At 44.9% G+C, this 26,575-nt stretch overlaps 1 protein-coding gene across 5 annotated transcripts in view; it reads left to right on the top strand.

Moving 5' to 3' along the window:
• Positions 1 to 26,575, top strand: part of LOC134359804 (gelsolin-like) — a 113,353-nt gene that overhangs the window by 37,598 nt on the left and 49,180 nt on the right. For all 5 annotated transcript variants that reach the window (XM_063073466.1, XM_063073468.1, XM_063073469.1 and 2 more), the window contains 5 exons: positions 2,558 to 2,760; positions 11,660 to 11,814; positions 18,770 to 18,931; positions 23,025 to 23,174; positions 25,004 to 25,093. In XM_063073466.1, coding sequence (XP_062929536.1) covers positions 2,568 to 2,760; positions 11,660 to 11,814; positions 18,770 to 18,931; positions 23,025 to 23,174; positions 25,004 to 25,093 — 750 coding nt within the window. In that variant the 5' untranslated portion in view covers positions 2,558 to 2,567. Of the gene's footprint in view, positions 1 to 2,557; positions 2,761 to 11,659; positions 11,815 to 18,769; positions 18,932 to 23,024; positions 23,175 to 25,003; positions 25,094 to 26,575 lie in introns of those variants that run through there.

The raw sequence follows: 26,575 nt of genomic DNA on the forward strand, positions 1-26,575 counted from the left end.
AGAAAGGGCAGTGGTCCTTTCTTTTCTAAACAACAGGAATTCTGCAGATGCTGGAAATTCAAGCAACATACATCAAAGTTGCTGGTGAACGCAGCAGGCCAAGCAGCATCTATAGGAAGAGGCGCAGTCGACGTTTCAGGCCGAGACGAAGGGTCTCGGCCTGAAACGTCGACTGCGCCTCTTCCTATAGATGCTGCTTGGCCTGCTGCGTTCACCAGCAACTTTGATGTATGTTGTTGGTCCTTTCTTTTCTGTTCACTTCCCTCAAGTGTGGTTATTTAATAAATGCACACAATTGTCAAACTGGGTAGAGGAGAGTACTACCCTGCTACAGAAAATGAGATTACCAAATAAGAGCAATCCTTCTCATCAGAATCAGCTTTAGTATCACTGACATACATGGTGAAGGGTATTGTTTTGTGACAGCACTGCAGTGCAAGACGCACATTACTAGAAACTACATGAAATGATGTAAAAGGTGAGTAACGATTAGTATGCATGGACTATGAGGGTCTTCAGGCTCCTGTACCTCCCCCCGATTAAGTTTATTGGTCACGTACAGCGATTCATACGGTGAAATGCATCATTTGCGTCAAATCGAGTTAGCGATGGTTATGCTGCCAGGCATGGGAGTGCCAATGTAGCATGCCCACAACTCACTGGACCTGATGCTTAAATCTCTGCAATGTGGGAGGAAATAGGAGTACCCGGACGTGGCCGCGAGGAGAACGTACAAACTCCGTATAGACGGTGGTGGGAATTGAACCCAGATCTTGCATTTGATGCTGTAAAGTGATGCATTGGCTGCTGTGCTAGTGTGGCACTTGATGGGCGTGATGGCCACCCTCTGTTGGGTGGCGATGGTCACTCCCTGTTGCATTGGAATCACATTTGATATCAATATCTTGTCACAAAGATTGTAGCACTCTGATCTGTCCAGAGGATATGATGGAATGGGAGGCATTCTTTGTGTACATTTTAGATTTAAATTACTTTAAAAAAACTGTCTCTGCTTGTTTTCACTATCAACTCGTACTGCCCGTTTTGCCTCCTGGCGTTAGGACAGCGATGAAAACTCTCCATCTCTGTATCGAAGGATTCTTCATTGCTGTTTCCATAACCATTTTTTTGTTTTCCCAGTCAGGGTTGTTAGCCCTGAGCTGAACCTCCAAACCTGGAGGACCGGTGGACCGCTCTTAGTTTGGCCTCTACCCGCCTTGACCTGTTTAGCACGGGTGACCCCCACCAAGAGCCGAAGTGCACTGTCAACTCACCAGAAGCCAAGTCCTGAGCTGCCCTCCATGGCGTTCTGAAATCTGGAGCAAAATCAAAATGGATGTTCCAGCTTTGTTAGCGGACCGTGTTACAGTGCCAGTGCTCGGAGTGCACTCACTGCTGCTCAGGGGTTTCGTTTTAATCAGTCAGAGTATCGGACAGTTCCATACAGTGGGTGCTGCGGTAGCCTAGCAGTTAGTGCGATACTGTTACAGTCAGGGTATCGGAGTTGGGGGTCCAATTCCGACACCGGCTGTAGGGAGTTTGTATATTCTCCCCGTGACCATGTGTGGGTTCCTCCTGCATTCCAGAGATGTACGTGTTAGTTGGTCACATGGGTGTGATTGGGTGGCCTGGGCTAGTTGAGCAGGAAGTACCTGTTATCGTGCTGTATCTCTAAATCCAATTAAAACCTTTCATGCAGTGTGGTTTTGTGCAGGTTGCAACGTTGAGCCTGTAGTTGCTGGATGAAGATGTGGCGGGCAGCTGGTATCTCCTCAGCGTGTTTCATGTCCTCATTGCAAAACTCATGGCTCTGTTGAGTGCTAATTGTGTCTTTGTTCGCATTTGATTACATTTGAAATTTAACCCTTGCATTGTCATAATCACACAGGCTGAAGTTGTTAGGGAGCAGACATCAATCATTAACCTCTGCAATCGGGCGCAGGGAGAACCAGCCTGTAATAACTTTTGAGCAGCTAATTTTACCCCTGTTGATGTGGTGGGTTAAGGAATTGACTAATATTCTGATTATCTTAACCAAATGGGAGTAAAAGAATATATACACGGTGGCCGCAATACAGCTGCTCATTAATGCAAATAGCTTATCAGCCAATCATGTGGCAGCAGCTCAATGTATCAAAGCATGCAGACATGGTCAGGTCAAGTATCAGAATGGGGAGGGAATGTGACTTTGACCATGGAATGATTGTTGGTGCCAGATGGGGTGGTTTGAGTATCTCAGAAACTGCTGATCTCCTGCTGTTTAGAGAGAATCCTGTGGAAAACACAAACCATCCAGTGAGTGACGGTTGTGTGGGTGACAATGTCTTGTTAATGAGAGAGGTCAGAGGAGAATGGCCAGACTGGTTCAAGCTGACAGGAAGGTGACAGTAACTCAAATAACCACTCATTACAACAGTGGTGTGCAGACAAACACACAACACGTTGAACCTTGACATGGATGGGCCACAGCAGCAGAAGACAACACCGGGTTCCACTCCTGTACCTAATAAAGTGACCACTGAGTGAACGTACTTCTAAACAACTTTTTTTTTTTCAGGCTTTCCACAATGGTTTACCATCCTGAATTTGAGAAGGCTGGGAAGGAGCCGGGGCTGCAGATCTGGAGAGTGGAGAAGCTGGATCTTGTGGCTGTCCCCAAAAACCTCTATGGCGACTTCTTCACGGGAGATGCCTACCTCGTGATGCGCACGACTCAACAGCGGGCTGGCAACTTTCAGTACGATCTGCACTTCTGGCTGGGTGAGTTGAGCTCTCTACAGAACCGTGGCTGATTTACAGTCCTGTGTTACTCTTTGTATTGTAGCTGCCATTCCTCCCTCGGGGACTGTGCCATCGGCTGTTTAATCTGAAAGCCTGAGGGTGGAATCTTGGAGACGCGCCTGGAGGACTGTTGTAAACATTGGGCCGGAAACATAACTCGTTCAGAGACTTTTTGAATCCCAATTCAAAATCAGGTTTATTATCACTGACATAAGTTGTGAAGTTTGTTGTTTTGCAGCAGCAGTACAATGAAATACATAAAAATGCTATGTTACAATAAGAAGTCATTAAAAAGTAATGTAAAAAACGAGGTAGTGCCCATGGGTTCATGGTCCATTCAGAAATCTGATGGCAGAGGGAAGAAGCTATTCCTAAAACATAGTGTGTCTTCTAGCTCCTGTACCTCCCTGATGAGAAGAGGGCATGCCCAGGGGGGTGGGGGTCCGTCATGATGGATGCTGCCTTTTTGAGGCATTGCCTTTTGAATGTCGCTGTGATGGAGGGGAGGCTAGTGCCCATGGAGAGCTGGCTGAATTTACAACCCCCTACGGCCTGTTCTGATCCTGTCATAGTCCTGTTGTTTGACACGAGTGCCCTAAACTCTAGTCAATTCTGAATGCACTCTTTGAGGGGAACATCCTCACTTGACAAATCCTACATTAAGCTGGTGTTGGCATCACCGACCACCTGCCTTTTAGCTTCCTCACGTGTACATTGCCTGGAGATTCTTAGAATCAGTGCGAAATACTCACTGTGTTTTCTCCTGACCAATCCTAAACAGGTCAACAGAGGACGCCATCTCTACGGCACTTCACTCTGCCCTGACCCACCAGGACAGCCCCAACTCTTACATTAGAATGCTGTTCATTGTCTTTAGTTTGGCATTCAATACTGTTATCCCCTCCAAGCTGATCACCAAACTTTGCCAGCTTGGTATCAGTGTATCCCTCTGCAATTGGACCTTGGACTTTCTGACTAACAGACCCCAATCAGTTAAGTTAGACAACTTTTCCTCCTCCACTCTCACTCTTAACACCGGCGTGCCTCAAGGCTGTGTGCTGAGCCCTCTTCTGTACTCCCTTTTCAACTTTGACTACGTTCCTGTACATGGTTCTAACTCTGTAGTCAAGTTCGCAGACGACACCACAGTGGTTGGTCTGATCAGAGGGGATGACAAGACTGTCTACAGGGACGAGGTCCAGCACCTGGCTGCGTGGTGTGCCGACAACAATCTGGCCCTTAACACCCAGAAGACCAAGGAGATCATTGTGGACTTCAGGCATGCCAGGAGTCACACTCACGTCCTCATCCATATCAACAGAACTGTAGTGGAGCGTGTATCAAGCTTCAAATTCCTTGGTGTTCACATTTCCGAGGATCTCACCTGGTCCCTGAACAACTCCATCCTGATCAAAAAGGCACAACAGTGCCTTTATTTCCTGCGGAGCATGAAGAAAGCTCACCTCTGTCCCAGGATACTGATGGACTTTTACTGCTGTACCATTGAGAGCATACTCACCAACTGCATCTTAGTATGGTATAGCAATTGTCCTGTGTTGGACCGCAAAGCCCTCCAGTGTGTGGTGAAAACTGCCCAGTGGATTATCGGCACCCAATTACCCATCATTGAGAATATCTACCATAAACGCTGTCTGGGCAGGGCGAAAAGCATTATCAGGGATGCATCTCACCCTAACCACAGACTTTTTACTCTCCTCCCTTCCGGTAGGTGCTACAGGAGCCTCTGCTCTCACACCAGCAGACACAGCAAGAGCTTCTTCCCTGAGGCGGTGACACTGCTGAACCTCTCATCACAGCACTAGCAGTATTGCATCTGTATTGTACTGTCCCAGTACTTTTATATTTGTGTGCTGTAGCACTTTTTTTATTCGCAGTTATTTTGTAAATAACACTATTGTTTGCATTTCTGGTCAGATGCTAAATGCATTTCATTGGCTTTGAATCTGTACTCGGCACAATGACAATAAAGTTGAATCTAATCTAAACTAATCTAAACATCAAACACCAGGGAGTGTATATCTACTGGATGTTGCCCTTTCGGATTGGGTGTGGCGACTGACTTCTGTGTAAGTGATAGTTTAGCAATGATTAAGCATTGTCACATGGAGATTATTGACATGTTGCTATGGCAATGAATGCAATGCCTGTGCACCTATTTGCCGCCGGTATTCCCAAGCACCTTGTATTCAACCATACACGGACTGCCTGTTACGCCACTGACGTTTAGGGCAGTAATGAAGGTCCTTCGTCTCTGGTGGTGTTCAGTGCTTTCTTAGTGTCAGTTTTCACTGCTGTCAGTCGCACAAGTCACGGGTGGAGACCCAGGAATACCGTCACACTCAGATGTAGAAGGATCTTCATTGCTGTTTCTGTAGCAATATTGTTTACCAGTCAGGGTAAATATCCCTGAGCCAAACTGCCAAACCCGGAGGACCGGTAGATCACTCTTTGTCCTCTACCCTTTGACCTGTTTGACGTGGGTGACCCTGCCAAGAGGCAAAGCTTAAAGCCCTCCCTGACTCCAGCCAGCATAGCTCTTTGGGTCATTGAGGCAAGCCAGCCTCCAAACCATGACAAGGCTGTGGTCCCCTTGGAGGGTTCAACTGTACCTTGGACAAACTAGATTGACCAGGAAGCTTTCTGACACCTTCCCGCCCACCTCCAGTGACAGCGGCAGCTGCCCTCTCTTAGTTTGACAACCTTTTTTTTTCCTTCATTAAGGACCCTCCTCACCCAGGACACGTCCTCTTCTCATTGCTACCATCAGGGCAGAGGTACGTGAGCCTGAAGACACACACTCAATATCTCAGAAGCAGTTTCTTTTCCTCTGCCATCAGATTTCTGAACAGACAACGGACCAACCCATGAGCATTGCCTCACTGTTATTGCTCTTTATTTGTGCTTCTTAGTTAATTTAATTTGTATATAAATTTATGTATTCAATGGTTCTATTTAATATATATACAAAGTACAACCTGAAATTCTTGCTCTCTGTAGACGTCCTCAAAACAGAAGAAAATTCCCAAAGAATGAATGACAGAAAAAATGTAAGAACTCCAAAGCCCCCACCCACGTGCAAGCATCATCAACCCTCCCCCATCCCCCTCCTCCCACTTATTCTAGCAGAAAGCACCAGCTCTCCCACCACCCACAATACAAGCAACAGTAAAGTCCCCAACAGGCAGCAGTAAAGGTCCTGGTCTACAGTCCATAAAAAACTACTGGTCATCCCAATGGTTTGACATCCCTCAGGCTCTCACTCTTGCTAACATAGGAGAGAGAGATATCACTCCTACCACATCGAGAAGGGGAGTCAGACAGTTGCTGTTTGGATGTTACAGTCTGTCTGTAGCACTGCTCTTATTTTGAGATCCCCCAACTCAGGAGAGAGAATTTTATACACACATATATACAGTGCCTATAAAAAGTATTCACCCCCACTCCCCTTTGAAGTTTTCATGTTTTATTGTTTTACAACGTTGAACACAGTAGATTTAATTTGGCTTTTTCTTGACACTGATCAACAGAAAGAGACTCCTTCCTGTCAAAGTGAAAACAGATCTCTACAAAGTGATCTAAGTTAATTACAAATATAAAACACGAAACAATTGATTGCAAAAGTATATATGACTCACCAAATCATCACTGGTGCAGCCAATTGGTTTTCGAAGTCACTTAATTCGTTAAATGGAGATCATCTGTGTGCAGTCAAGGTGTTTCAATTGATTGTAGTAAAAATACACCTGTATCTGGAAGATCCAACTGCTGGTGAGTCAATGTCCTGGCAAAAACTACACCATGAAGAACACGCCAAGCAACTCTGCAAAAAGGTTATTGAAAAGCATAAGTTGGGAGATGGATACAAGAAAATTTCCAAGTTACTGAATATCCCTCGGAGCATAGTTAAGTCAATGGTTAAGAAATGGAAAAAATATCACACAGCTATAAATCTGCCTAGAGCAGGTTGTCCTCAAAAACTGAGTGACCATGGAAGAAAGGGACTATTGAGGGAGGCCACCAAGAGACCTGTGATGACTCTGGAGGAGTTACAAGCTTCAGTGGATAGGAGAGACTGTGCATCCAGCTGTTGTTCATGTGCGTCACCAGTCACAGCTTTATGGGAGGAGTGGAAAAGAGAAAGCCACTGTTGGAGGAAAGAAAAACTCCCATGAATTCTCGGCTAGAGTTTGCCAGAAGGCTTGTGGGAGACTCTGAAGTCAGGTGAAAGGAGGTTCTATGGTCTGAAGCAACCAAAATTGAGCTTCTTGCCCTTCAGACTAAATGCTATGTTTGACATAAGTCAAACACCGCACATCACCAAAAACACACCATCCCTACCACAGACATCCCACCCTGCAAAAACTCATTTCAGGGAGGTAGCACCATCAATTTGCGGGAGACTCGCGGAACTTCCGGGAGAGGTGGGATGTCTGCAATAGAGTAGCTCCTTAGCAGCTAGCCAGCTAGTTTAAATAACGTTAGCTATGCTAATGAACGAATGACACCTGTTAAACTCACCTCAACATGTCTTTTACACAGTCTTAACCCACCATGGGCGATAGAAAAGTCACTGTTGCAAACAGTGCAGTGAGCAACACTGTCATTATTTTTGACCCCTATTAGGCAGGGGTACACTTTAGTGTAGTCTGGGGTGACGTACGTTTTATATTTTCTTTTTTTGGAACACTCTCCCATCGCGTGCGTTCTCTCTCTCTCTCTCTCTCTCTATCTATCTCTCTATCTCGTGGTCGCTGTCTTGTGTTCTCTCTCGCGCTCTCTCTAGTGCGAGCTCTCGCTCACTGTCATGCTCTCACTTGCCCTCTCTAGTTCTCGCACTCTCTCGCTTGCTCGCTCTCAAAAAAATTGATTTTTGGACATTGTATATAATTTGCGGGCATTGGGGAGCCACTATTAATATGCGGGAGACTCCTGGAACTTCTGGGAGAGGTGGGATGTCTGCTACCATGAAGCATGGTGGTGGCTGCATCATGCTGTGGGGATGTTTCACTGCAGCAGGCCCTGGAAGTCTTGTGAAGGTAGAGGGTAAAATGAATGCAGCAAAATACAGGAAATTCCTGGAGGAAAACCTGATGCAGTCTGCAAGAAAACTGCAATTTGTGAGAAAATTTGTTTTCCAGCAAGACAATAACCCCAAGCATAAAACCAAAGCTGCACAGGAATGGCTTAAAAACAACAATTGTTAACAACAATGTTAATAAGTCAGAGTCCAGACCTCAATTCAATTGAGAATTTGAGGCTGGACTTGAGAAGGGCTGTTCACTCATAATCCCCGTGCAATCTAACAAATCTTGAGCAGTTTTGTAAAGAAGAATGGGGAAAAATTACAGTGTCCAGATGTGCAAAGCTGATAGAGACCTATCCACATGGACTCAAGGTTGTAATTGCTGCCAAAAGTGCATCTACTAAATACTGACTTGAAGGGGGAGAATACTTGTGCAATCAATTATTTTGTGTGTTTTATTTTTGTAATTAATTTAGATTACTTGGTAGAGATCTGTTTTCACTTTGACACGAAAGAGCCTTTTTCTGTTGATCAGTGTCAAAAAAGCCAAATTAAATCCACTGTGATTCAATGTTGTAAAATAATAAGACACGGAAACTTCCAAGGGGGGACAAATACTTTTTTATAGGCACTGTGTGTTTGTGTATTATATATACAAAATCTAATATTTAATTTATAATTTGTCTATTGTACTGTACTATATACACAAAGAACTGGAACCCTCCGGATCAGCCAGTGCTGTTAGTCTGAGGAAGACAGCCTCTGGCCCGGCCAAACTTGAGAAATCTCATTTGGGTGGATGCTGCACCATGTGTTCCCCTGTTACAAATCAGTACCATGACATACCAGACAGTCCACAATATGCAATTAAACGATTGAGCTTTATAATTCGTAATTTGACTATAGGGTTAATAAAGAAAACAAAAAGAAGAAGGGCCCCTTTTAATGTAACAGTCTAATGCGCACGTTGGAGCTCACTGTTTTCCCGTCTGTTTGTTCTCCATCAATTTCCCCCAGGCGTTGTCGACTCCCGGCCCCATTCCAAGTCTGCTCAGTCCTGAAGTCTATGACTTCCCTGTTCTGGTATCTTCTCTCTCCGTCTTCTCTTGGACAAAAGACCCGAAGTCCCTTCTCTCGGGCACATAAGAAAGAAAAATACCTCCCCTCATTTGTTAGCACACATTGCAAAGCCCATTATCTCTAGTCATAACCCAAACACTGCAGCTACAGGGAAGCCATTACATTAGCAGTGAACGCTTTCCCAGGGCGTTACTGAACTATACAAGGGGTGATTGATAAGTTCATGGCCTAAGGTAGGAGGAGTTTAGAAAACCAGCACATTTATTTTTCAACATAGTCCCCTCCTACATTTGCACACTTAGTCCAGCGGTCGTGGAGCATATGGATCTTGGACCTCCAAAAAGTGTCCACAGCAGGGGTGATTGATAAGTTAGTGGCCTAAGGTAGAAGGAGATGAGTTATACAGCTCTCGTTACATGCACATGCATTTCAACACGTTGAGTGATTATGCAGAAAGTTTGAAGTTAATAACTCATTTCCTTCTACCTTAGGCCATGAACTTATCAATCACCCCTGATGAGTTATTAACTTCAAACTCTCTGCATTATCACTCTTACCTACCATTTGAAGAGGACCCTACTCCAGACCATCAGAAAACTGTCTCTGACGTCATCACCAACCTCATCAACTCTGGAGAACTCTCATCCTCTGCCACCAATCTCATTGTTCCCTTACTCTACACTGCTCGCTTCTACCTCCCATCCAAAATCCACAAAACTGACTGGGTAGGTCCATTGTCCCTGCTTGCTCCTGCCCCACTGAACTCGTGCTCTTATATCTTGACTCCATTCTATCCTTCTACACGCCACTCAAGTCTGCTACACTTCTCGTGCTCTTGAACTCCACACTAACTTTCCACTCCCTAGCCCTGACCACTTCATTTTCGCTATGGATGTCCAGTTTATATACACTTTTATCTCCCATCAAGAATGTCTTAAAGCTCTCCGCTTCTTTCTTGATAAAAGAACCAACCAGTTCCCTCCAGCATGCAATACTCCTCCACCTGGCAGAACTGGCCCTCACCCTCAACTGGTCCAAATTTCTCCTTCAGCTCCTCCCACTTTCTCCAGACTCAGGGTAGCCATGGGCCCTAGCTAGACTTTTTGTGAGCTATGTCGAGCAGCCCATGTTCCAAGTCTTCCCTGGTAAGGCTCCCCAATTCTTCCTGTGTTACTGTGACGACTGCTTCATGCTTCCATGCAGAGCTCGTTAATTTCATCAACTTTGCCTCCATCTTCCACCCTGCCCTTAAATTCAGTTGTCTACTTCTGACACCTGCCTCCCCTCTCTCGATCTCTGTCGCTGTCTCTGGAGTGAAACTGTTCACCGACATCATTTACAAACCTCCCAATTCCCACGGCTATCTTAACTAAACCTCTTCCCACCCCATCTCCTGTAAAAATGCTATTCCCTTTTCTTAGTTCTTTCATCTCTGCTGCAGCTGTTCCCAGGGTGGGTTTTCCTTCCCAGGGTATCAGAGGAGTTCTCTTTCTTCAAAGAACGGTGTTTCCCTTCCTCCACCAGTGATGTTGCCCCTCGCCTGCATTTCCTCTATTTCCCAAACATCTGCGCTTACCCCATCTTCCCGCTGCCTTAACAGGGATACCGCTCCTCTTGTCCTTGGCTACTACCCCATGAGCCTCCACACCCAACACATCGTTCTGTACAACTTCTGCCATTTCCAGAGGGGTCCTACCACCAAACACACCTTTGCCTCCCTCACCCCACTCTCTGCCTTCCCTTGCTCCCTCTGTAGTTCCCTTGTCCTTGTATCCCTCCCTGCTAATCTCCCTCCTGGTACTTATCCCCGCAGGCAACCGAAGTGCTACACTCCTCCCTCACCTCCATTCGGGGCCCTAAGCAGTCCTTCCAGGTGAGGCAACTTTTCACCTGCAAATCTGCTGGGGTCATCTTTTATATCCGGCGCTCCTGATACGGCCTCCTGTACATTGGTGAGATGGCTTCATTTAGCACCTCCGCTCTATCCGTCAAAAGTGGGACTCCCTGGCGGTCAAACATTTTAATTCCTATTCTTGTTCTGACATGTGGATCCATTGCCTCCTCTTGTGCTACAATGAGGCCGCCCTCAGAGTGGAGGAGCAACACCTTATAGTCAGTATGAGTAGTCTCCAACCTCATAGCATGAATATTGATCTCTCCTTTCAGTAGAACATGCCTTTTCCCTCCATCTCCCCCTTCTTCTATTCCCCACTCTGGCCCCTTCTCACCTGCCTATCACCTTCCCCTGGGTCCCCTCCTCCTTCCCTTTCTCCTGTGGTCCTCTGCTATCAGATTCCTTTACCTTTCCCACCCACCTGGCTTTACCTATCACCTTCCAGCTATCCTCATTCCGCCCCTCCACACCTTTTTATTCTGGTGTCTTCCCCCTTCCTTTCCAGTCCTGAAGAAGGATCTCAGCCCGCAATGTTGTCTCTTCATTCCCTTGGATGCTGCCTGGCCTGCTGAGTTCTTCCAGCATTTTGTTTGTTGCTTTGGATTTCCAACATCTGCAGAGATTCTTTTGTTTATGACTGTCGAAGTTTGTTAATTCAGTAATGAGCCAAACTTCCTAAGTAGATGCTGATCTGCCTTTTTGTGAGTTGCTCTTCCTACTTGCAAGTTTGTTAATATCTTGGACGGTTGTTTCAGCAGAATTTAAAATAAGTTATTTACTTCACAGAAAAAGAACGGGTGATCTCAGTCCTAATTGCTTGTGTGTTTTCCTCTGTGTGTGGAAAATCTTTATCTGAGCAGGAGATTCGTGTTCCCAAGATGAGATGGGAGCGGCTGCCATCTTCACGGTTCAGTTGGATGACTACCTTGAGGGGAAGCCTATCCAGTACAGAGAAGTGCAGGGCCATGAGTCCAACATCTTCTTGGGCAACTTCAAGTCTGGCATCAAATACAAGGTGAGGATTTGTCAGTGAACATAACTTGATTGGACATTAACCAATAAAAGAATTACAGCGCCTGCTTTTGTTTTTGTTGTGTCACTGTATTTCCTTGTGCCAGTGGTAGAGTTTGCTGGCAGGATGCGATTGGGAGAGATTGGATCCCAGGTACAATGGCAGTCATGTTAGAGCTGTTCTGGAGGGCCCCCTAAGCTTGATTATTATGGGAAAGCTCCCTTCCCTTAAACCCTACCGATGAGCTACACTTGGATCCCGTGAATACCTTCCAATGCCAACTGCTGAAAGACAAATCTTCCCGTGATATTTTGTTGCTTGTTCAAGTCGATGAACTTTTTACGTTTTTCAACAGCAAGACATGGGCGTGCTGACGGAATTGATATAAATGATTTGGGGGGGGCGATGGAGGGTGGCGCAATGCCAAGCATTGCTAAACTTCACAACCGTAAATGTTGGATGAGGTTTTCCAGCTGTTTTCTGAAGATGTAGTTGTCTAGCATAAAAGCAGGCCGTTTGGCCCAACACATACATGCTGACCAGTAGGGGAGCCCAGGTTAGAGCGGTGCTTAGCAGTGCCAGCTGTAAGATCAGGAATCCGAATCAGATTTAGTATCTCTGACATATGTTGTGAAATTTGTTAACTTTGCGGCAGCAGTACAACGCAATACATGGTGGAGAAAAAAAACCTGTGAATTACAGTATGTATTTAATAGTTAAATTAAATAAGTAGTTGTGTTGGCGCATGGCCAGGTGGTTAAGGTGTTGGTCTAGTGATCTGAAGATTGCTAGTTCGAGCCTCAGCCAAGGCAACGTGTTGTGTCCTTGAGCAAGGCACTTAACCACACATTGCTCTGCGACGACACCGGTGCCAAGCTGTATCCGCCTTCGCGCCCTTCCCTTGGACAACATTGGTGGCGTGGACAGGGGAGACTTGCAGCATGGGCAACTGCCGGTCTACCATAAACCTTGCCCAGGCCTGCGCCCTGGAAACCTTCCATGGTGCAAATCCATGGTCTCACGAGACTAACAGATGCCTACAAATAAGTAGTGCAAAAAAATTGAAATACAGAAAGTAGTGAGGTAGTGTTCATGGGTTCAAAGTCCATTTGGAAATTGGAGGGCAGAGTTCCTGAATCATTGAGTGTGTGCCTTTAGGCTCCTGTGTCTCCTCCCTGATGATAGTAATGAGAAGAGGGCACGCCCTGGGTGGTGGGAGTCCTGAATGATGGATGCCGTCCTTCCTGGATGCTATGGAGGCTGGTGTCATGATGGAGCTGATTAAGTCTACAACTCTGCAGCTTGCTTCGATCCTGTGCAGTAGCCCCTCCCCTCCCCTCCCCTCCCCTCCCATGCCAGACGACGTTGCAGCCAATTTTTGCCACTGTCTATAAGGAGCTGTACACTCTCTCTGACCATGTGGGTTTCCTCTGGGTGCTCTGGACTCCTCTAACTTTCCAAAGACGTACGGCTTCGGGTTCGTGGGTGTGGGGATGCTACACTGGCGCTGGAAGCATAGCAACACGAAGACTGCTCAGCGTCATCCTCGCTGATTTGTTTTGACGCAAATTACATATTTCACTGTATTTTCGACATGCTTGTGACAAAAAAAAGCTAATCTCTAGAAATCCCATTTCCATGATGCTGGCAGGCGCTGAATGATCAGTGTGGGAGGGTGTCTGTGTTTACGTGAGATCTGAGCCAACAGCAAGGAAGAGGTGGACTGCCTGGAATAGTTTAACAGGACACCTCCTTGGCTAGTCACGGCAGTGCTATGAAATGCCGAGTAGGGTTCAGCCCCAGTGAGGGGTGCAAGAACCGGATAAATCCTGCTCGGCTACCACCTGGACGCGCGATGGAGAGTCGGAGCAGAAACGTGCCAGGCAGTGACCGGTTACTTCGCCGCTGGGACGGAGGAGCCTCTCGCCAATCCGATGTGACCTCTAATGATAACTCCAAACCTCAGACCTCTAATGATAACTCCAAACCTCAAACCAGATAACTCAGCAGACTGAGGCAGGACTTCAAGGGCAGGATGAAGGTATAGTGCCTGTCGAAAGTATTTCCCCCCCACCCCCGAAGTTTTCATGTTTTATTGTTTTACAACATTGAATCACAGTGGATTTAATTTGGCATTTTTGACACTGATCGAAAGAAAAAAAAGACTGCATCAAAGTGGGAACAGATCTTTACAAAGTGATCTAAATTAATTACCAATTTAAACACAAAATAATTGATTGCGTAAGTATTCACCCCCCTCCCCTTCTAGTCAGTATTTAGTAGATGCACCTTTGGCAGCAAATACAGCCTTGAGTCTGTGTGGATAGGTCTCTATCAGCTTTGCATATCTGGACACTGCAATTTTTCCCCATTCTGCTTTACAAAACTGCTCAGGCTGTCAGATTACATGCAGATTGTGAGGGAACAGCCCTTTTCAAGTTCAGCCACAAATTCTCAATTGGATTGAGGTCTTCACTCTGACTTGGACACTTCAGGACATTAACTTTGTTTTTAAGCCATTCCTGTGTAGCTTTGGCTTTATGCTTGGAGTCATCGTCTTGCTGGAAATCAAATCTTCTCCCAAATCACAGGTCTCTTGCAGACTGCATCAGGTTTCCCTCCAGGACTTCTCTGTATTTTGCTGCATTCATTTTACTCTCTACCTTCAAAAGCCTTCCAGGGCCTGCTGCAGTGAAGCATCCCCACAGCATAATGCAGCCACTGCTGTGCTTCATGGTAGGGATGGTGTGTTTTTGATGATATGTGGTGCTTGGCTTACGCCAAACATAGCAGTTAGTCCGTTGGCCAAAAAGCTCAATTTTGGTTTCATCAAACGATAGAGCCTTCTTGCAGCTGACTTCAGAGTCTCCCACTTGCCTTCTGGCAAACTCTAGCTGAGATTTCATGTCAGTTTTTTTTCAACAGTGGCTTTCTCTTTGCCACTCTATCATAAAGCTGTGACTGATGAAGCACATGGGCAACAGTCGTTGTATGCACAGTCTCTCCCATCTCAGCCACTGAAGCTCATAATTCCTCCAAAGTTGTCATAGGTTGCTTGCTGGTCTCCCTCACTAGTCCCCTTCTTGCACGGTCACTCAGTTTTTGAGGACAGCCTGCTCTAGGCAGATTTACAGCTTTGCCATATTCTTTCCATTTCTTGATTGACTTAACTGCATTCCAAGAGATATTCAGTGACTTGGAAATTTTCTTGTATCCATCTCCTGACTTGTGCTGTTTAATAACCTATCCACAGAGTTTTTTTTTGTCTTCATGGCGTAGCAACATAGCACGCCCACAGTGCCTGGCAGAACATCACAGAACACACCATGCAGCAGCAAAACAAACCTGAAGAATAAAGAAGGGCAATAGAATTGAAGAAAAATTATACAGACTGACAAGCAACCAATATGCAAAAGAAAACAAACTGTACAAATAATAGTAAATAATACTGAGACCATGAGTTGTAGAATCTTTGTGAGTCCCTAGTGTTACGAATTGTAACGTTTTAGAAATAAACCAGCAGCAAGAGATTTCACACTGTCGGGTTTTAATGTTAAAACCACCATCTTTATTAGTATCTACTTATAATATGGTAACTTAACCGAGATAAACAGTGTTATATGTATATATGTGTAATATAGCTCCCAAACTAAGTTAAGCTTGAGGAAATAAAGCTTAAAGTTTTAAGATGGTAAAGTAGGGAAAGTTCAGTCGCCCACGGAATAAGTGATAGGAAAGAGATATTTGTAATCCAGGGTGAAATGTAGAGAAAAGGTGGTTACGTCGAATTCCCCAGGTAAACGAAAGTATCGTCGTCGAAGATCTTGTCCGTTGTTTTGTTCCAAATCCACATGTGAGTTATCACCGAAAGTGACCTGTCACAGGGATATCGTCTTCAAGGGAATACCACACAACATAACCAGGCAAGGGTTAACACACAAGTGGTCTCCACAGGATATCCCAAAAAACCCACTCCTTTGGGATTATACAAAGTGACAGACGCACTCCGTGCCGATGTTTAACCCACCCTCGTGGGCATAAGAGAGTTCCAAGCCTCAGCTGTGACAGGCTGAAGCTACCAGCTTTTTTTTCTCTCTCTGTCTCTGTCTCTCTCTCTGAGAGTGGAAAAAAAAAGAAAATGAGAATGACCTGGATGGCGACAGTTTTGACCTGAAATGGAGAGTTTGACCACCGTTCCCTTTAAATATTCTTTACAGCTGCACGGACCAACCATTGCTCTCAGCAGAGAATTTTTACAAAGCCTGAAAACTGTGCAGCACTTTAGATTAGATGATGAGGACACTCAGTCCTCGTTTATTGTCATTTAGAAATGCATGCATGCATTAAGAAATGATACAATGTTCCTCCAGAGTGATATCACAGAAAACAGGACAAACCAAAGACTAACACTGACAAGACCACATAATTATAACATATAGTTACAGCAGTGCAAAGCAATACCATAATTTGATAAAGAGCAGACCATGGGAACGGTAAAAAAAAGTCTCAAAGTTCCGATCGACTCCCGATATTCCTGGATAGCAGGCGGCAGAAGGGAGAAACTCCCTGCCATAAACCTCCAGGCACCAGCAACTGTTGATGCATTGGAAGCACCCGACCACAGCTGACTTTGAGTCTGTCCAAAAACTTCGCGCCTCCGACCAGCCCTTTGGCGCCGAGCACCATCACTGCCGAGCACTTCAACCCCCGTCCTGGCCGCTGGGCAACAAGCAAAGCCGAGGATTCGGGGCCTTCCCCTCCGGAGATTCTGGATCACACAGTGACAGTGACAGCGAAAAAGGCATTTCAGAAGTTTCTCCAGATGTTCCTCCGTTCTCTCACGTCTGTCTCCATCAAATCAGGATTGTGCACGGCACCCTACTTGACAGATTACAGATATCATTCACCAGAGTGGCCGCGCCAGCTACGTCACGCCACCATCTTCTCCTCCTCCTTATATGTCTTTTTTTAAAAATAATATGCAAACTAGGAATATTTGGAACAAAACTAGAAAGATCACGTGTTTTTTATTAATTGGTATAATGAAATTCAATACAACAAAGAAAATCTTTCACGTTTCATAAACTTTTTCTCATCTTTCTTTATTACAAATCCATTGTCTATAAACACTGTGTCCAGATTAATTTAACATCCAGATGAAAAATTCATCTTAATCCTCATTAGATCATCCAAATAGTCCACTCTTAGACTGTGGCTGGCTTTACATTTGATTGAATTCATAAGACTGAATCCACATTCACAGTCAGCACTAGAAGCTTGAAATGTTCCAATGACATCAGCAAGCATTGACAGTTCTTCAGATTCTTTGTTTCTAAGCTCATAGTTCAACATAAGAGTGAGCATCTTAATTGAAACAGTCTTAACTTTCTCAGAAATGACAAATTGAAATCACCATATTTCTGCAATATTTTTGAGGGAACTCTTTTGTCGTAGTCCGTAATAGTAGCTGTCCTTTATTTTTGTTAATCATACAACATTCTCTATTCCAAATTCAAAATTGGTTGCATTTGCAATAGCAAAGGGGTCAAAAGCTTGCCATTCTCTTAACTCATTGTCAGGAATTCTGTTATCCAAGTGATCATACAAACCTTGAATGAATAAGCTAATAATCAACGTCAGAACTTGTAGATGCAAGCAGATCTTTCAGTTTGTCATTCCAACAAACGGTATCACCAAGATTCTGTGACTGTAACTTGTTAAATTTTGCTTTTGCGTACTGCAGTGTTCAACCAGCTTTTCTGAAGGAATTTATGAAGAGATGCCAGATCTTAAGGACAGTTAATGCTACACGATATTGTAGATTAATCAAAATATTTAGACAGTAGTTGCTGTTTGAATTATTATATTCATTAACTTGCTGTTTGCAGTACTGAATCAGAACTTAATTCCTCATTAAAACAGTAATGGAAAAATGACAGCCATCTTATTTTAACATTAACATTATATTAAAGAAAATTCCACCTGCTTGGCAACAAAGGCTATGTGCGTGGGAGCATTTCAGTTACTCTGTGGCCGTGCATCCACACAGCATAGAGGGAGCAGTGGAGGAGAGCGTAGCCAGGATGGGCAGGCTGCCTTGTTGATGGATGCTGCTTTCTTGTAGCAGTGCTCCTTGTAGATGTGCTAAAGTATTTTTTTAAAAGGTAATCCAGTGGTTTCATGATCTAGTAGTTTCATGTTGCCACATACTTGGTGCTTTTCCTTAAACTTCAATCTCTACCTGAAGAGAATTGTGGGGTATTTCTTTAAAGAAATTAAACGATTTCTTTAGAGTTTGAGGGTTTTGTCAGGTATAATGGATTATAGTAACTTTTGTTCGTAGTGATGGCTATTCATTGTGATATTTGATGGCACCTGTGTAAGATGTTTCCTTGACCCATTAAATGGAGATTGAGAATAGCTTGAACATGCTTGGGTTTTTCTCTCTGCAGTGAAGAAGGATGAGAAGTGACTTGATAGCGGTGTCAGGATGATGAGGGGCAGAGACAGTGGATGGCCAGAGACTTTTTCCTAGGGTGGAAATGGCTTCTACGAGGGTTGGAGAGGTCGGGGGGGGGTGCGGGGGAGAGAAGGACTTAATGATTGGAGAAAAGTATAGGGGTGATGTCAGAGCTAAGTCTCGATCAGTTCCTGTGTCTTCTGATCTTTTGGTCAGCTATTACTTAGTAGTGAGTGCATAGAACACCCTTCCAGGTGTGGTGGTAGAAACTCTTAAATGCCCCAATTGTATCTTAGGTAGGCATATAGATGCTTAAAAAAATGGAGGGCTATGTAGGAGAAGGGTTAGATTGATCTTCGAGTAGGTTAAAAGGTTGGTGCAATATCATGGACCGAAGGGCCTGTACTGTGCCGTTTACAGATGTTCAGGGTTTTTGACATTTGACCATACTCATCACTTTTGATTCCTTGACTCTCTCTGCACATCTAACCCTTGCAGGCTGGCGGAGTTGCGTCTGGTTTCTCTCACGTGGTGCCCAACGAGGTGACGGTGCAGCGATGTCTCCATCTGAAGGGCCGCCGGATAGTGCGAGCGACGGAGGTCCCCTTGTCTTGGGAGAGCTTCAACTCTGGAGATTGCTTCATCGTTGACCTGGGAGATGTAAGTCAAGCCACTCTGACAGGTTACTGGACATTGTTTGGCAGCCAAGCCAAGAAATCTGAGCAGACATCACAGTAGGTATTTGTGTTCTGCAACTGGGCCGTGAAAGGGAACCGATTCCTAGTCCATTTAATCCATGTCTGTTTCCAAGGAATCCTCTTCACCTGTCTAAACTTGAACTTGCATTTTTTAATGGGGCCTTTTTAACTATCTCTTCAGATTCAGATTAATCATTTATCGCATGTACAGTACATCAAATCGTGCAGTGAAATGCCTTGTTGTGTTAACGTTCAACACAACCCAGGGGTGTGCAGAGGGCAGGCTGCAAGTGTTGCCACGCCTTCCACTGCTGACGTAGTGTGCCCACAATGTTCAACAGAGCAACAACAGCAAAACCTCAGGAAAGTGGGGCTGAGATTTTTGTAAGAAGTCATCCCCTTACTGAATGGCAGAGTGGGTATGGTGCCTACTGCTTGTATTTCCTTGGTAACCAAGGCAACACATGGTCTTTTTACGAGGGTGGCCTCTCCTCGCACGTTGAAGAGCTGGGGTGGAGTGTGCTGCATAGAGCAGTGCCTTGCAGCAAGTTTTTCCATTTCTGCACTGAATTCCCAGCCGCCTGTTGCTTCTGTGGGCTGGAAGAGACTATGTACTGTCTGTACCCGGAGTGTATAAGGCTGCCTTCACTACTTGCCCATCTGAAGAGGCTACTTCTCACTTTCTGGCTGCACTTTAGCCCCATCTTCTTCATCCTTGGTCATCCAATAAGGTGGGGGGGCACGGGAGAGAGGAGGATGCCCTAGTTAACCTACTCCTAGGCTGGCTAAGATAGCTATCCATGTGTCCTGGAGACGGGCAGTGAAGGGTTCTGGCCACCTGGCAATGTTCAGAGGGGTACCTGGTTAGCTGTCGGAAAACGAACAAGTTGCATCCGCAGGTAACATGGAAGTGTTTTGGGACCATTGGGCACCATGGGGGTTAAATGCCTTCCTCGATGAGAATGGGAATGTGTTAGTTTAATGTATATTAGTTATGATTTGTCTGGTCTTCTGTTTGATTGTACATTAGTGTACTGGTCTGAATTTGTAATAAAAGTATTCTTGTAAAAACAAAATGCACACAATGTTGTGCTGACATTTGAACCTACTCTAAGATCAGCCTAGCCCTTCTCTTCCACTTAGCCCTCCATTCTTTTTAATCACCCACATGTCTTGCTCTGACCCACTCCTGCACTTGAACCAACATTGCCCAGGAGCGTTGTCTCAGGTTGAAGGTTCTGCCATGTGTCAGACTTGGTGAAGATCCCAGTGTGACACTTTGGGTGGGAGACCAATAAAATGATGCCCTCCTAACCTGCCCACCCCGCCCAATCTCCTTGTAAGGTAGATGTGACACTGGGAGTGAACCGTTAGTTAAAATGTATGCTAGTAGCAGCTGGGAGAGGGAAGTTCTCTTGCTCTGAGTTCTGTGGCATTTCCATTACATAAAAACACACAGGCTGCAATCACTTAACATTGTTAACAAGCACAGTAAAATTCCTTAAATGTCTGAAATAGTTTCCAAAATAACTGATTCATTCCTGATAACAGCTATAATGTAAATTGGACAATGAGTTTGGGGAAGAGGGGAAACATTTCCTGAGTTTTGCTGATGAATGCCAATCTTCTCATTTCTAAGTGGTTCAGAAATCTAACTTTTAAAGCCATGATTACAGCACTGAACGACTGAGTAATAATGTTAGTGCCAGGGATTTTGTTTTAACTTCCCACCTCGTCGCCTGCCCTCTTGGGGAGGCCTTCAAGTGAATCCAGGCCACGGCAGCTGTCTCCGGATTAGCGTTTGTTGGATTGTTTAACACTGGTGCCTTAGTCTTGTTGGAGGTGATCTTCTCTGCTGTCTGAGCCCATGTGGCTGACAGACATCCCCGGGCCAGGAATCTGTCACCTCCTGCAGAATATCATGTCCTGTATGATAGCCAAGTTGTGAAAAGGATCCATACCAGTCGCGACTCTGCCTGCTTAATGCCCTCTGCTGTATCAGTGTTAAAGAAGTCACTGAAGCTCAAAGGGAAGTTGCTGAATCCGCAGTTGTTACTCTTGGTGCTGCTAATTAAACCAAGTGTAATACAGTTGTGAAGCACTGTGGCCACTTTCTTAGGTACCTCCTGAATAAAATAAAGTGGCCATTGAGTGAACGTTTGTGGTCTTCTGCTGCTTTAGCCCATCCACTTCAAGGTTCGATGTGTTGTGTGTTCAGAGATGCTCTTCTGCACACCTCTGTTGTAATGCTTGGTTATTTGAGGTACTGCTGCCTTCCTGTCAGCTTGAACCAGTTGGCCATTCTCCCCTGACCTCTCGCATTAATAAGCCTTTTCTTTTTGCATACAGAACTGCTACACACTGGATGATTTTTTTTTCCTTTGTTTTTCACACCATTCTGTCTAATCTCTAGAGATTGTGTATGAAAGTCTCAGGAGATCAGCAGTTTCTGAGATACTCAAACCACACCATCTGGCACCAGCATCATTCCACAGTCAAAGTCACTTAGATCACATTTCTTCCCAATTCTGATGTTTTATATGAACGATAACTGAACCTCTTGACCACATCTGCATGCTTTAATGCATTGAGTTGCTGCCATGCAATTGGCTGATTAGATATTTGCATTAACGAGCAGGTGTACTTTATAAAATGGCCACTGAGGTGTGTATATATGGCAGGGGACAGCACCAGCTCAGGATCGACACTGATGTCGTCACTTCTGTTGTCTGCGCTCACCTGAGCTTCCGTTGTCAATGATCGTTCTGTGGGACTGAACATTTGTTATTGGAGCCAGTCCTGAAATCCACTCCAAACTGTCAAAGCCCGTCAAAGTCAGGTTTATCGTCAAGTGTGCACAAATGAAATGGAAAACTTTCTTCCAGCAGCATCAGAGTTACTTAGCATCGGATAAGCAGAATTCCCAGCGAAAACGATTTAAAGATTAGCTGTATTTGTCACATGTACACAAAAACATAAAGTTCAAAGTATGTATACTTTATACAGCCTTGAGGTTCAGTTCCTTACAGGCAGCCACGGAACATGGAACCCATTACAAACAAAAGACGACTGACATTGTGCAGAGAGAAAAAAGAACAAATCATGCAAACAATAAAAGCTAGCAAATAGCATTTGGAACTGAAGTTCACAATGCCAGGCGTCACTGTAACCGATCCTGAAGTCCGCTAGTGCAGGTCATGTTCTCGGTCCAGCACAGAGACGAGCAAACTCTGCAGAGCAGCAAGCTGAACTGGCCCATCGCTCTCCTCCGACCCTGAACATTTCAGTCTGGCCTGGGGCGTAAGTTGCCCGTTTAAATGACCTGTCATGTGGCATTTGCATCAATGACCAACACAGTCCGAGGATGTGCTGGGGAGTGAGTGTCACCTTGTTTCCGGTGCCAATGTAGCATGCCTACAACTTACTTGCCCCAACTTGTACATCTTTAGAATATGGGAGGAAACCAGAGCACCTGGAGGAAACCACGGAGAAATGTGCAAACTGCCTACAGTGGAAATTGAGCCCTGATCGCTGGTGCTGTAGTTTTTAACAAGAAAGAATGCCATCTGAACAATAAACTTGCTTGTGGTGCAAAGACCTGGTCTTTGAGAAGACAGCTGAGATGGGCAGTGGACTACTATTTGGACCACGCACTGAGCAAAGAATTTGCTCTCAAAGTACAAAATATTCTGAATAATCTGTCAAATTAGTAGAAGCGAAAGCCATTCCTGAGGCCCCTTGGTGTAGGTGGAATTGGGAAATCAACATGTCCTTGTCAGAGACACCCACGTCCTGGAAGGTAATGAAAGGCTTTGAGCAGGATCTGATGGCAGGAATAATGCTGGATGTGAAGAATGAGCTTTCATCTTCCCTGTCCTTATTTGACAATTTCTCTCCCTAATCAAACAAACGTAACTCTATGATTAATCCTTTGGAAAGCCAAGCACTCCGTGGGCAAAGATGGTGTAGTGACATGTAAAATATAATTGGCTCTATGGGGGATAATGTGTTACATTGATTCTTGCCACTTTGTGATATATTTCCTTGTGTTTCAGGAAATCTTGCAGTGGTGTGGCTCCAAGTGCAACAGGTTTGAACTTCTGAAGGCCACATACGTCGCCAAGGGTATTCGTGACAATGAGAGGAGCGGCCGTGCCCGTGTGAGGGTGCTGGAGGAAGGAAAGGAGTCAGAAAAGTTGGTCGAGGTGAGCATCAGGCTCTGACAGATGAAAGACCTTGTGTACTATTGTAAAAAGAAAATGAATTTTTTTCTGTGGGGTTTGCCAAAGTGCCAGCGGACGTCACCACAGCCAGCTGACTGACGGAGGTTATAGTCACAGATTTTTTCAGGTAAAAAGATGACCCTATTTGTCATGTGTGCACTGGAACATTGAAGCATACAGTGAGATGCCGCTTGTGTCGGGGATGTGCTGGAGGCAGCCCGCAAGTGTCACCACCTTCCTGGTGCTAACGTAGCATGTAACTAATCCCAATTTGTACGTCTTTGGAAGGTGGGAGGAAACCAGAGGACCCAGAGGAAACCCTTGCAGTCACAGGGAGAATATACAAGCCTCTTACAGACAATGATGGGAATTGAACTGTAATCAGTGATTGCTAGTGCTGTAAATCAATTGTGCTATCTGCTACCATGTATCAGAATCAGGTTTAGTATCATTGGCAAATGTTGTGAAATTTGTTAACTCTGTGGCAGCAATTCAATGCAATACATGATAGAGGAAAAAACTGTATTAGAAAGTTTATATGTATATTAAGTAGTTAAAGAAGTAGTGCAAAAACAGAAATAAAAAGTAGCGAGGTAGTGTTCATAGGTTCAATGTCCATTCAGAAATCTGATGGCAGAGAGGAAGAAGCTGTTCCTGAATCGCTGAGTGTGTGTCTTCAGGCTTCTGTACCTCCTTATTGATGGTAACAGTGAGGAGAGGGCATGTCCTGGGTGATGGGGTGCCTTTTGGAGGCACCGCTCCTTGAAGATGTTTTGGATGCTATTGAGGCTAGTGCCCATGATGGAGCTGCCTGATTTTACAACTTCCTGCAGCTTACTTTGATACTGTGCAGTAACACTCCCCTCTCCATACAAACCAATGATACAGCCAGTCAGAATGCTGTCCACGGTACATTTGTAGAAATTTGAGTGTTTTAGGTGAGAAATCAGAACTTCCCAAACTCCTAATGAAATACAGCTGCTGTCTTCCTTTCTTTGTAACTGCATCAATCTGTCAGGACCAGGTTAGGTCCTCAGAGATATTAACACCCAGGAACCTGAAATTGCTCACTCTCTCCACTTCTGATCCCTCTGAGGCCTGGTATGTGTCCCCTCATCTTACCCTTTCTGATATGCACAATCATCTCTTTGATCTTATTGCCATCGAGTGCAAGGGTGTTGCTACGACACCACTCAACTAGCTGGTATATCTCGCTCCTGTACGCCCTCTCGTCACCATCTGAGATTCTGCCAACAATGGTTGTATCATCAGAAAATTTAAAGACAGCATTTAAGCTGTGCCCATTTGAACTTTTCTATATTAACAAGATATAGCAACAAATCAGATCCTTCAGCCCATCGACCATCCTCCATTTTACACTGATCCTGCATTGGCCCAACTCCGATGTTTCCACCAATCTGAGGAGAGTTGCAATTTACACTCTCCCACATGCACTTAATTAACGGCACATACATCTTTGAAATGTGAGAAGAAACCCACAAACTCCATGTAGACATCACCCAAGGCCGGGATTGAACCAGGGTCTCTGATGCTATGAGGCAGTGGCTCTATTAGCTGTGCCACGGACAGTGCCCAGGTTGGTTGCACCTTCATTCAGTGGAAGGCTGGGCCCTGTGGAACAGAGAGTGGAGACCCCAGGGTGAAAGATATTGGTAAATCATGTCATTATATCTGTGTTGGTGGAAAGATTTGAGATGAAGAGGCATGACTATTGTGTTTTAACATTGGCTCTTCTAGCTTCATTTGTTTCCAGTTTGTGACTGTCAGTTCTATTCTGTTTTATTTTCAAGATTCTTGGACCAAAGCCAGATCTGCCCGAAGGCACAGACGATGACCTTAAGGCTGACGTATCCAACAGAAAACTGGCTAAATTGTACAAGGTGTGATGCACAATTCTTTGAGGTGCCTAAAGATTGTTGGAAATGGGATAAGCAAATGTGTCTGTGTAGATCACCCCTGTGAACTGTGAAGCTCCTTGTCTCAAACATTCCTCCGGGGTTGGGACACTAAGATCAAGGTGATCTGTCTAGTCTGGTAGTCTGGAGCACCCATTAGACAAGACTGTTTACTCTTGGCAAGTGACTAAGCCTTCAGACTCTCTGAGCTGCATGGCAATTTAGAGATCTTTGCCTGGATCTTCTCAATTAATTGCCTGTGCTCTAGGTTTTATATAGACAATCAAAGGTTTCAAAGGTACATTTAATGTCAGAGGAATGTATACAATATACATCCTGAAATGCTTTTTCTTCACAACCATCCACAAAAACAGAGGAGTGCCCCCAAAGAATGAATGACAATTAAATGTTAGAACCCCAAAGTCCCCCCCAGCTCCCCTCCTTCCTGCGCGTAAGCAGCAGCAAGCAATAATCCCCCCTCCTGCCACCGGCAAAAAAGCATCGGCACCCGCCACCGAGCACTCAAGCATGAGCAAAGCAACAGCAAAGACACAGATTTGCAGTACCCCAAAGACTACATGTTCACCCAGTATTCGACATACCACAGGCTCTCTCTCTCTCTCCCTAATAAGGGAGAAAGAGGTGTCTCCATTTCACAGTGAGAGCGGAGGCATAGCAAACAACTCTGTGTAGTGACCTCACATTCTTCTGTAATACTGTTGCCGGTAGCAACAGAATTTCCCAACCATTGCAATGCAGTTAAACCAGGGGTTTCTAACGTGGCGTCCACTGACCCTTTGCTTCATGATATTGGTCCACGTCATAAAGTCTAGGAATCTCTGAGTTTAACCATTTCTGTCACACTGTTTATAATGGATATTTTGTGTCCCAACCACTGCAATGCAGTTAAACCATTTCTGTCACATTGACCATGAAGATCATTTTGTCATGCTTTGCACTTGGTATGTGAAAGTTGATCTTGGGCAGAGTGGGTGGGGTTTTGACGTTGGACAGATGCCTAGTTGGAAAGGTTTGTTAGTGGTAGGCTCTGCTGCCGAGCGAGGTGCTTATGCGAGTTTACTTGGATCTTCCCGGCTCTGATCACTAACCAGACCAGCTAATTAAGTCTACCAGCATTGATGTTTGATTTGCTTCTGCATTCCTTTTAAATTTCAGCCCTACAGCTTTTGTATTCCACCATCTCTCTGGTGTGAGAGAATGGCATTCAGGTGGTCGTCCTTGTGAGACCATCATGACTCTATCTGCTCCTACAGTGGGCTCTCTTCATAGTTGTAGGACAGAAAACAGCATGGAACCGCTGGAACCCCATTCCTCCTGCATTCTAACTCTCTGATTGCTATGCTTACCCACCGAGGAATGTGTGCCATTGCCTTCGTAAAACATTTTGATGGTCTCTGTAGAGTTTCTTCCTACCCAAAGTTGTTCTCACTTGGCCTGTAAAGAGGG

Source organism: Mobula hypostoma, chromosome 21 (genome assembly GCF_963921235.1).
Source record: "Mobula hypostoma chromosome 21, sMobHyp1.1, whole genome shotgun sequence".
Classification (NCBI taxonomy): Eukaryota; Metazoa; Chordata; class Chondrichthyes; order Myliobatiformes; family Myliobatidae; genus Mobula; species Mobula hypostoma.